This window comes from Canis lupus, chromosome 14 (genome assembly GCF_011100685.1).
Source record: "Canis lupus familiaris isolate Mischka breed German Shepherd chromosome 14, alternate assembly UU_Cfam_GSD_1.0, whole genome shotgun sequence".
NCBI classification, from domain to species: domain Eukaryota; kingdom Metazoa; phylum Chordata; class Mammalia; order Carnivora; family Canidae; genus Canis; species Canis lupus.
Window position 1 is genome coordinate 43,580,291 of NC_049235.1, and position 12,061 is coordinate 43,592,351.

General features: G+C 48.4%; 1 protein-coding gene across 8 annotated transcripts in view; it reads left to right on the top strand.

The window, feature by feature from the left end:
- The window catches only part of MINDY4 (MINDY lysine 48 deubiquitinase 4), a 104,232-nt gene that overhangs the window by 16,473 nt on the left and 75,698 nt on the right, over positions 1 to 12,061 (top strand). For all 8 annotated transcript variants that reach the window (XR_005369671.1, XR_005369670.1, XR_005369672.1 and 5 more), the window contains exon 5: positions 1,492 to 1,910. Coding sequence is in view for 5 of the 8 variants with exons in the window: in XM_038557239.1 (XP_038413167.1) it covers positions 1,492 to 1,910 (419 nt within the window). In the remaining 3 variants the exon portion in view is untranslated. The remainder of the gene's footprint in view (positions 1 to 1,491; positions 1,911 to 12,061) is intronic.

Sequence of the window (12,061 nt, forward strand, 5' to 3'; positions counted from 1 at the left end):
ATGGTGACTAATATTTTCTTCACTGTGTGGCAAGGGAGGCCCTGGTGGCTTTTGGAGGTTTGTAGTGCCTCGTAATTTCCACTAGGCAAGAATACTACAGAATTAGCTGTTTCTATTCCAGTTCAGGCTTTCCCATTTGGTTCTGGAATATTTCTGGAAATGCTAAGAGATCCCAAATTTTAAACCCTGGAAAAGCCTAGCAGGTCTATTCTTGTCTTCTTTACCTCCACTCCCTGACGCTAGGTTGGTAAACAGTTTGACTTCCCATTTTATCAGTTAATCATTGATAGCAAGAGAGGACATTTCAATTGACTTTTTTTGGAATTCCTTCATTTCAAACATTAAGCAAGCCTTGAGTGCTTACTAGGAAGAAGTTACTGAGCTGGGAGCTCGGTGGACACCAGAGATGAATGAAGAATGGCTTCTGCCATTCTTGGTCTGTTTCACAGGAGGATTGAGGCCCTGTGTGAGTGGGGACTGGAGAGAAGCTGTAGAGCAGTGGCTGATATTTGTTGACTGCCCTGATTGGTCTGGCTCTGTGCCAATGTCTTCCATGGGGATCCCCTTTAATACCTCGATCCTGTACAAGATAGGTGCTATAGGTCCCCAACCCTTCACCTGACCTTTGGGCCAAATGTGTTTTGGAATTCAGAATTTTATTTTCAGAAAAGAAACACCATGCACAAGCCATATACCACCTACCACCTGCAGTAGGGTTTGGGGTAGCATCCCATAAGCAAAAACGTTAACATTTCTACAGCTAAAGATAGGAATATTCACACTTATAAAAAGAGTATAAACAACCTCATAGCAGTTAAAAAGAATTTGCCACAGAACTCCAAAAGAAACTTGTTTTAACATGAGAGACACCTAACTCTGGGAAACGAACAAGGGGTAGTGGAAAGGTAGGTGGGTGGGGGGTTGGGGTGACTGGGTGACGGGCACTGAGCGGGGTACTTGGCGGGATGAGCACTGGGTGTTATACTATATGTTGGCAAATTGAACTCCAATAAAAAATATATATATATGAAAAAAAAGGAACTTGTTTTAAGAGGTTTTAGAAATGGCAGATAGTAGATTGTGGGCTGCTTATATTACAGAGGAGGGCAATTGAAGCAGAGAAACTAATAACTTGGCCCAGGGGATATGGCTGGTAGGTGGTGATGTAGGAATTTGGATGGAGGCCTGGCCCTGGAGCTACAGGTCCACTGCTCCTGGAGCAGAGCACGCTGTCTGCAAGGGCTGCGGGAGAAGGGCTGAGGCCGGCGCCTGGGGCTTATGCAGGTGGAGCACAGTGAAAGCAGCTCAGATCTGGTGGCCCAGGAGGACCTTCTCAGACAATAGGTAGGATGTTCAGAAGAGCTGGGGGATGGATGGGGGAAGACGTTCCTGGGGGAGTGGACATCATGGGCACATGCCTGTGGGGGGATAGAGTTTTTTCCCACCTCCCTTGAAGGGGATCCTTACTGGGCTTTTGCTTGGCCCTTTCAGGATTCCGTCCGCAGACGCTCCCTGAAGTGGTCCCCGGCCTTGAGCAGCAGGACCCAGGCCCCCGACTCCGAGAGCCGGAAAGTGCCCGAGCTCTCTGCCCATGCCCCAGCCTGTCCCACCACCCAGGACGGCCTGGCTTCCAGCCCTGGCTCCCCTTCCAGGAGCCCTCTCGGTGAGCTGACTGCAGAAAAGCAGAGAACCACACCCGGCAGCCCCCGCCACTTGTCCTGCAAAGGGCTGCTGCGGAGGGGAAGCGGCAGATGGCAAGAGCTCGAGGAAGATGGCCCAGCTGTGGACAGCGGCCCAGAGGCCAACAGGACGCCGTTGAAATTCTCCTTGCCAGGTGGGAGTGCCAGGATGACCCAGGAGAGGCTGGAAAGAACATTCAAAAGGCAGGAGAGCCAGCCCCTGCCCCTCAGGTGAGCATGCTGTGCTGAGGCCATGGCTTTCTTAAAGATCCGCCCAGTCCTCCGTGGCTCCTTGGGCTCTCAGAGTCAGCCTCTGAAGTGGACAAGGTGGATATGGCCTCTCCACCAGGGAGCAAGCAGCCCAGAGTACACCCATGCGGGAAGCTTCGGGGTAGGTTTCCTTGGTCCTTTTTTCTCCTCAAAGTCAAGAAAGCTTTAGCAGATGGTTCCCATGGTTTCCAGGCTGACCCATAGCAACGTGGCCAGGCCATGGCATGCAAGAAGTGTTTCTTGGGGAGGCCCCAGATTTGGCAATGGAGCAGCGCCCACAGGCCCCTTCTGGGGCATCTCTTTTTTTTTTTACTGCATCCCTCTTTTTTTTTTTTTTTTTAATTTTTATTTATTTATGATAGTCACAGAGAGAGAGAGAGAGGCAGAGACACAGGCAGAGGGAGAAGCAGGCTCCATGCACCGGGAGCCTGACGTGGGATTCGATCCTGGGTCTCCAGGATCGCGCCCTGGGCCAAAGGCAGGCGCCAAACCGCTGCGCCACCCAGGGATCCCTGCATCCCTCTTTATTCCTTTTATTCCTTTACAGTTGACCTTGATCAGTCTTACATTGACTGATTTTTAAATGTTAAACCAACCTTACATTCCTGGAATCAATCTTACTTGGGTATGATATATTATCTTTTTACATATTGTTTGATTCAATTAATATTTTTACGTAAGGGTTTGTACGTAAATACAATTTGGAATTGTCTCTAAATTCGTGAAGGTGATCGGCTGGCAAATTTCTTGCAAGAGCCTCATGAGATTCTGGTATCTAGGGTATGCTAGCAGGGGTAGTCCTTCTTTCTCTTCTCTTGACTAGTGAGGTACTTAGGTGCGGGTGGTACATGGCAAGCTAAGTAGATACAGTCTGTGAACTCCATTCGTGACCCTAGGGAAGCTGGGCCTACTCTGCTCAGCACATTTTGTGGCTAGGGTATCTGATGCATATACACATAGAATTTTTCTGTCCTCGGGATGGATAGATTTTTTTCTATCGTTGTGAAATCTGTCTTCATCTCTAGTAATGCTTACTGACTTCATGTCTGTTTAGGTAGAGTGACCTCAGCCTTCCTTTGATTCTAGTGTATCTGGGGGTTATCTGTTTTCATCTTTTTACTCTCATCCATTCCATAGCCTTCTACTTAGGGGTTGCAGCCAAAAGCCTGTGGGGTTTGCCAGGATCCTTCTTTCTTTTTAAAAATTTATAATTTATTTAAGCTGAAAAAAATCCATATATACATGTACACAAAATCCCATCTCATCCATTTCTCCCTCAGTCGTCTTGTATAATACCTTTTACAGCTAGCTACAGATTTCCCTCTGAGCAATGCTTTGTATCCTGTGAATCGTATGTTATGTATTCATATGATTTAGTTTAAATATTTTCTAATTCTCATTGTGATGTCTTCTTTTGCCCCATGGGTTATTTAGACATGTTATTGACCAGAGCAAACATCTGGGGTGCTTTTCTGGCTTTTGCTTTTGATTCCTGGCTTATTTTCCCTTCATCCATAAACATTCTGTATGATTTCAATCTTTTGATATTTGTTGATATTTCTTTACAGTCCGCTATATATTTCCTATCAGATAATTTTTATTTTAGTTGGAATAATTATTGCATTTACATTTTCTTTTTGTGTTTGTCAGGATGAAAAGATCCACCTCTGTTTTTCTCCATAGAGTGAGACAGTTTTCCCAGCACCATCCACAATCTGTTCTTCAACCCAGTGGTTTTTTGAAGCCACCTTTATTCTTTCCTAGGTTCCCATTTCGACATGGGTCTGTCTTTGAGCTCTCTATTGTGTTGTCTTTTGTCTTTTTAAAAAACTGAAACCACGTAATCACAGCTTTTGTTACTATGGTTTTGTAGTTATAGCTTAGTATCTTGGTAGGGCCAGTCCCCCTTCTTTTCCTTTGTGTTAGCATTGATGTAGTTACTTATGGATCTTCACTCTTTCTACAGGCCCTTTTTCCTATTACCCAACATTTGTAGCTTATTCCCACAAGAGGGAGAACTGGCTTGTTCCCCTGATGTAAAGGCCCGGCTTCCAAATCATCTTGTGACTGTCTCTTTCTTGTCTCTCAGATGTTCTGGACTCAGAGTGATTTTCTCTGACCAACTTCACCTCCGCCCCCACATCTCCAGCCTGTTTTGTTGTCCTCACAGGACCTATCATTACCTGAAATCATTTTACATATCCATTGTTTGTCTCCCTCACAATAGAAAATAAATTTCATGAGAACAGGGACTTTAGGGACGTCTGGGTGGCTCAGTGGTTTAGCGCCGCCTTTAGCTCAGGGCGTGATCCTGGGGTCCCGGGATCAAGTCCCACATCAGGCTCCCTGCATGGAGCCTGCCTCTCCTTCTGCCTGTGTCTCTGCTTCTCCCCCTCTCTCTGTGTCTCTCATGAAAAAATAAATAAAATCTTAAAAAAGAAAAGAGAGAGAGAACAGGGACCTTTATATTCCCTGCCCCTATACTAGTATTTGGTACACAGAAGGCACTCAATGAATATTTAATACTATTACTACTACCACCCACAGCAATAACAAGATCAATAAACTTCTGATATTGACCTACTTTGTGAAAGACACTGTTCTAAGTGTTTTAGGTTAATTCACTCTTTTACTTCTCATAAAATTCTATGAGGGATATACTATTATACTTCCCATTTTACAGATGAGGAAACTCACTCAGAGAAGGTCTTTTACTTGTCCACGTTTATATACCTAGTAAGAGGCAGAACAGGGATATGAACCCAGGCAGCGAGCTCCAGAGTCTGGTGAATACAAGAATGAATGGTTTCACCTCTCTTCCTGAATAGAAGTCCTTTCCATGGCCTTTAGGTGGTGACTGGTGTCCGTTTGCACACCCCCAGTGATGGGGAACTCCCTGCAGCGCTTCTGCATGATTCTGACTGCTAGAAAAGTCTTCCTCACATGGAGTTAAAATCTGCCTGCTGTCGTTTGACTCAGCAGACCTTGTTTTGCCCTCCAGTGCCATGCCTGTGTGCGTTGAGAACCGTGCCTCAAACCTAACGGAGTGGAAGCATTCTCAGGGGGAGAAATAGGAGTGGCTGGTGTATCAGGAGCCCTGGGTTCTAGCCCTCCCTTGGCCTGGCTGACCTGGCCAGTCATTTGTTTCTGACTTCATTGTCTCTGACTGTAAAATGTGGCCCCTGGGTAAATGGTTTCCGGGTTTTCCGCTGGCTTGTGCATTTTGCTGGCCTATGATTCTTCCGGAGTTATTCTGGGCCTTCTGCTTCAATTGTCAGATATTTATTGAGGACCTACTGGTTACAGCGCACTTAGGAGGTATGGCGCATGGGCTCTGGAATTGCATGGATTCCAGGCTGGATTCCAGGCTGGACTGGCAAACCAGTTCTGCCCCTGAGAACCCCTGGGGCCTTGGAGTGGTTATCAAACTCTTGAAAGATGGTATGAATTTTGTCTTACAGGAAGCAGGTAAAAGTGTATTCACAGCCCCTCCCCCCAATACTAAGCGAAGTATATAATTAGGGGTATTTAACCCATGTTTAGTAGTGTTGACCCTTACACTGATCTGTCAGAAAACATTTTGGGGGCTTTGTTGTTTGCCTACCACTTACCGTCCATTTGCTGGTCACTCTGCTAGGTACTTGTATATATTGGTCAGTTTGCTCTTTCTAATAATCCACTGAGATGAATATTATTATTTTTTTTCCTTTTGTGTTCTTGTTAAAAAGTATTCTTCTCCTGAGTTCTGAACAAATTGACAAATCAAACAAAGGGTATCCAGGTAGACCTGGATATTGTAGATAGACCTCATATGTTTGTGATTGACAAGGGGAAGATAGAAGACACAGCAAATCATAATCATGAGGTCTGATGGGCCCGGCACTAGACCGACTTCCTCACCTCGTGTCAGGCCCAGAGCAGGTCAGCTCACACGGCCATATGGTGGGAAGGGCCACCCCAGGAAAGCAGCTCCCTCTTAGGAGTGAAAGGGTACAACTGAGCTTCATGCCCTCTCTTTCTTTCAGTCAGATAAGTCACGCTTCCTCCCTCAGGATGCAGTGCATAGAGGAGAGGAGAGTAAAGGTCTACAGGCGGGTAGACTAGTAGAGCTCCCTCCAAACTCCCAGAAGATGCTGGGAGCTGAGAATGAGGATCTTGCTAGCACTTATTATCCCTATGTTACAGATGAGAAAACTAAGGCCAGAGAATTTAAGGAACCTGTCAAGGTTCTGGGTGGAAGTAGATCCCAGGGCTCATAGTTTGGTGGATGGAATATGGGTTGGCTTTCAGCTGTCTCTTGTCCCCTCAGCTAGGCATCTTTGTGCAGTGCACATAACTGTATGCAGCACCTTTGATTTAAAACCAGGGCCAGAGTAATCTCCCTGCCCTTCCCAACCTCCCCACCATCAGTCCTGCCCACCCGCATCCCCCTCCCCATTTATGTCATTCAATTCTGTAAAGGTGGATGTGAGTCCTAGTATGTATCAGATCCTGTGAGCTCTTCAAGGTGGAGAGACGTGTGCATGTGCAATCATTTTAAAGCGTGACAAAGGACAGTGAGGCAATAGCAGAGCTGGCTTGTATGTGTAGAACTGTCCCAGCACTCAAACCTAACAGGGGTGAGGGAAGGTGGCTACTTGGAGCCTTCTCTGGGCCTTGCAACATCGGGCTCAGAGGTGGCCCTGGAAGTCACAGCCAGGGGCAGAGGCAGGGGGAGGTGGTGTGCTCCAGGCTGACGTTGCCCTAGAATTCAAGCCTAGGATGGAGGCTCAGTTGCATGTAATTACTGGGGGTGCTTTTAGGAGAAAGGCAGTGGGGGAAGCAGGACAGGGCAGGGGAAGGTCTCAGCCAGGATGTGGGGCCTCAGTCTGATCCCACAGGGAGATGAGAGTGTGACTTGACCCACAGCTGTCCCCACCATTAAGCTAGTAGAGAGTTTTTTACCCCTTGTCAGTTATTGACTCAGGGTTGCCCATCCTGGGATGGGGTGGGCAGTGTGCCACCTCCTAGGTGAATCTGACAGAGGGGATTCCGTGGAGAGGGACACAGCTGTGAGCCGTTAGTAGCCAACATGGACAGCAGCTGAGATGGGCATGCTGAGGCCAGGGGACCTGGGTGGGGCACCAGGGTCTTCCCTGTCATTCTTATGGCTCCTTGTATACTTGCCCAGACCCCAGAGTTTTGATAGACTAATGGCAGAGCCTGTTCACGGCCATCACCTCTGGGATGCCCTGGTGAGGCAAGCCAGGCAGACAGACCCTAGAGGGGAGACTGGCACGAAGCCCGATTCAGGCCTGCAGGCAGCCCCTCCCATCCCGATGTCACAGCCCCCCCCCACCCCCCACCCAGGGAAGAGTGCCATTCACACCATCCTGGGCTTTGGGGCTGGTAATGTCCTGCTGTGTCGGCCAGACAGGAGGTGCCTCTTGAGTGCCCTTTGGGGTCCAACTCATCACTAGGGATGCAGAAGGGGGAGATGGCTCCCTGCCTCAGAAGCCCATGCTCGGGTCCAACTCTCCATACTCAGGTGCTAGATTGCAGCGCTGTCAGAGGAGTGGAAGACCTGAGTGGTTAGGGAGTGCTGTTGACAGGGCAAGGGGCCCTTGGGCTTGGAGAGGCCTTGTGTCCCTGCAAGGACTTCATGGTGACGTGGTAACATTGGGTGAGGAATGCGATATAACTGCCTTGTTCTGTGACCACCATGGCTCCAGGAGTATCAGTGTCCCTGTCTCCCGAGATTTAGTGCCTACCGTTAGGGCTGCCCTGGCTGATTTTTTGGGGTTTAGCAGAATGGACAGTAGGTGGCGGCAGATCTTCATCAATCCTCAGGGCTCCAGAGACCCTTGCTAGTGATTTCCTTCAGCAGCCACTCACCAGACCCCTTGCGAGGGCTGTGCACTGGGAGGAGAGATGAGTGAATCCTGGTCCCTCCTGGCTGCCCAGCCCCTCCTGGGCTCCTGGTCCTGAGTGGGCCAGCAGGCACACAGATGCCTGGCTGCGTCCTGATAGGGAATGAATAATGCCATCTGGGGCTTGGCAGAGGCTCCTCTGAGGATGTGGTGTTTGTGGTTTATTGACTATTCCCCATACTCGAGCATCCCGAGTCTGACAACATCTGCACCGCATGGGATGAGTAACGGGTGGAATTTCCATTTTAATTTACCTCTGCACATTATTTGGATTTATGTCAGACTCTAAAGGTTTGAAATTAGCTGACTCTTGAAACATGCACAACAGGTAGTTGCTTCCCTGTGTGCCAGCAGCCCCGGGTGAACAGGTGGGCGGCCTGGAGCTCCTGGGCTCATCCAGCTTCACCTTCATGACTGCCTCCAGGGACCTCTCCTCTGTGGTGGGTATGGCTGCCCTGTGCTCAGCTGGTTCTCCCTCTTACCTCTTACCCACGTTTACCCTACGTGTGCCCCCCATCCACGGTGGAATACCAGTTCTGTCTCCTGCATGCAGGCCTCTGCCTAGCGTGTGTGGAGCATAAATATGAGAAACTGCTTCACTGCATGTTACAGGCTACTTGGAGTAAGACGGGGGTATCTGCCCCTACCCTATGTGGTAATTCTAGCTGCTAGGTACCTTTAGCTCTGGAGCACCTGGGGCTCTTCTGTCCAGTGCATCTCCCAGGGCAGAGAGACTTCTCATGACCCAGATTCCCTCTGAGACCCTCAAAGCGTGGCTAAAGAGGTGAGAGTGCATCCACACCTCTCCGTGGAAGCGTGAGTGGTCTCATTTTGTCCATCTCTGGACATCAGAGTGGCAGCTCCGAGATCCTCCTCTGACCACATCTGGGCCTTGCTGCTGCTCTGCCCAAGGCCTGAATCCATAGCACACAGGCTGGAAAGCTGTTCCATGCAGGGGAAGCCACTGCTGCTGGGTGGAAGGAGGCTGTTAAGGCTCAGGGATAACTTTGGGGAGATGATTATCAGCAGGGGAAGTATATGGAGATACTTCTTTCCTGAGTGCCTCCCCCCCGCCCCCCTCACTCCACGGTGCTTATTTGCTGGTCTGCCAGTTAGCTCACTAGACCCTGGCTACCAGAACTGCAAAGAGTGGCCCATCTTGAAGTCAGCAATGGGGCCAGGATGAGAGTGAGCTAGCGAGGCATTTAGGGTATCGAATTTAAGGAGCATGCATTCTCAGGGTAGCTCATCTGTAGTGCAGATGCCTGCATGAACCTGGAATTGAGTGCTTCCTTAAATTTTGCATGCTAGGTTCCTCACATGTCTCACCCTAACCCTTGCCTGGTTCACAGGGTCTATATGCTTCTCTTCTGCTCCTCAGTATCACGGATAACCCTCGATATAGCATAGTGATTTGATAACTCACCTTTACTTCCATGAAGTCTTTGAGGACTTGAGTGGGCTTCCTTCTTCCCTTCCTTCCTCCCTCTCTTCTTTCCTTCTTTCCTTCATTCCTTTCTTTTTTTCCAGCTGTATCCCTGGACCTGGCAATGAATATTGAGCGAATGAAAGCCTGCATATAGCAAAGAGAAAGGAAGGGAAAATTATGCTGATCTGCTTGGGAAAGTGTCATAAAACTTAAACTGATAATTTTCAGTAGAATTGGAACAATTAAAACTTTATCCTCAAGTTCACTTGTGGGTATTCATTTTTTTTATGCATACATTCATTTAACCAACCATTCATCCAACCAACCGACCATCCGTTTAACCAACCAGCCCACCCACCAACCCACCAACCCACCAACCCATGCCACCACAACTATGATGTCCTATATTTAGGTTATTTTGCGTGTTGACTTTTTTTTTAAAGATTTTATTTATTTATTTATTTATTTATTTATTTATTTATTTATTTAAGACACACAGAGAGAGAGAGACAGACAGACAGAGACAGCGACACAGGCACAGGGAGAAGCAGGCCCCATGCAGGGATCCTGATGTGGGACTCGATCCCGGGTCCCCAGGATCACGTCCTGGGCCAAAGGCAGGTGCTAAACCACTGAGCCACCCAGGGATCCCCGCATGTTGACTTCTTTAGGAAGCTTTTCCAGATCTCTTCCCTGTTCTAACACCTGGACATTACTCCCTTCTCATACTTCTCATAGCACATGGCACACTGAAAAGAGCTGACAGGCTTCCTTGTTTCTCCTGCTGGACTGTCAGCTGCCTGAGCATGGGGATTAGTTGTCTGTGACCCTTCATCCCCCAACTTTGCTCAGAATTGTTCCATATTAATGGATGGGCCTGAATTATTGGCTTTGCCTTGAGGAGGGGGAAGTGAAGTGTGAGGTCTTCCCTTCACTCAAGGAACACGCGGGAGAGTGGGATTAGTGATCTTGCAGACAGAAAAGGTCACCTAAAAGTAGCAGGCAGTGTCTGTCCCAGACCAGATGGATGGTGCCCATTCAGGTGCTGCGGGATCTTAGAGGAGGGGGTGCTCCTGGGCTGGGCTTAAAGGGTGAGCAGAGTTGGAATAGCCCAGCTGGAGAATAGCCAAGGGGCTCACTGCTGTGCCTGGACATACTCATTGCTCTTCTCCACTTTCCTCCAAGCTTGAGATTTCTTGAGGAACAGCTTGCTGTTGTCCCTGGGAGTCTCATTCCTAAAAAGCGAAAGTAGCTCTCTTATTTTTCCTCAGCCCTTCTTTTCTGGGGCCTGCATTGGGTTCTGTTGCATTCGCATACATTTTTGGATGATATGCATGTATGGGGGCTTATGGAGAAAAGACCCTAAGCTCATAGCTTTCCTTCAGGATGGGAAGGCACTTTGATTTAGAGAAGAGATGGGCCTCCTTGTTAGCACCCCAAGTATAACTATGACAGGCTGACTGCTGTTGGGACTGGGGCAGAGAGAGCTGATGCCTCTCCCCTGCCAAATCCCTTTCTGTTCTGACAGAGTGGACCTTCCCTCATGACTCCCCAGCCGCTTTTCCCAAGCGGCTGTGGGCAGGAGTACTGCTGTGACTCACTCAGGCTGGTGCCTCCACCGTAGAAAGATGGTCTTTGATCCTGAGTTCTGTCAGGGGCATTTTGGTCAGAGTTCTTCAAATCACAAAGATGACCTGCCAGGGCAGTTTCCTGTATAGCTGGATTCCATGTGTGTGCCTCATTCCAGAAAATTCTACTTTGTTTTCTCTGCTCATTCCATGAGAAGTTACTAAAGCCATGGGATTCCTTCCATTTCCTGTTGAGGCCACTTTTGTAACCATGGGCCCCTCAGAAGTGGAACCTTTTCCCAATAGTGTAAACAGTTTTTGATCTCAATCTAAACACATATTATTTAATTTTATTCAGTTCAACAAAGCATTTATGGAGTGTGTCTTGCTTGTTTGAATGGTGTTGGAGAGAGAGGTGATGGATAGGTTCCTTTCCCACAGAGGCTGAGACGTCCATGCAAATGACTGTCCTACAGGAATAAAAAAAGGCAAGTGACAAGGGGACAAGGGCAGAGAGCCATGGAGGTAGGATCTGGGTTGTCTCAGGGATAATGAAGCTCTTGCTATTTATTGAGTGCTCACATTTGGCAAGTCCCTTGGCAAGAGCTTTGGGTGTATTACCTTATTTAATCCTGACAGCCACACTGGGAGAGTTATTGGCTTCATTTTACAAGTGGGGAAAACAAGGCACAGAGTGACTGAGCAGTCTGAGTTCACACAGACAGTCTGGCTCTAGGGGCCTCAGTCTTAACCACTGTCCTTACGCCCCTATCTTGGGAAGGAGAGGTGCTAGGGAGCTGACACTGGTGAGGACTTAGAGAGTTGGTCTGGCAATTCAGGGAGCAGACCCATCCCAAGCTGAGGGGCAGTGTGAACAAAGGCAAGGAGGTGGGCAAGATGGGGTAGCAAGGACCAGGAGGAGAGGAGACTGGAGGACCGGACTGTGCCTTGAGAGCTGGCCCAAAGAGCAATAGAGGGATAGAAGTTATATGGGGTTGTTTTTAAGGATTTTATTTATTTATTTGACAGAGAAAGCATGAGCAGGGGGAAAAGTGGAAGGAGAGGGAGAAGCGGGCTCCCTACTGAGCAGGGAGCCAAACACAGGCTTGATCCCAGGACCCTAAGGTCATGACCTGAGTTGAAGGCAGATGCTTAACTGACTAAATCACCCAGGCATTCCATGGGTGTTGTACTTTTAAAAAATCA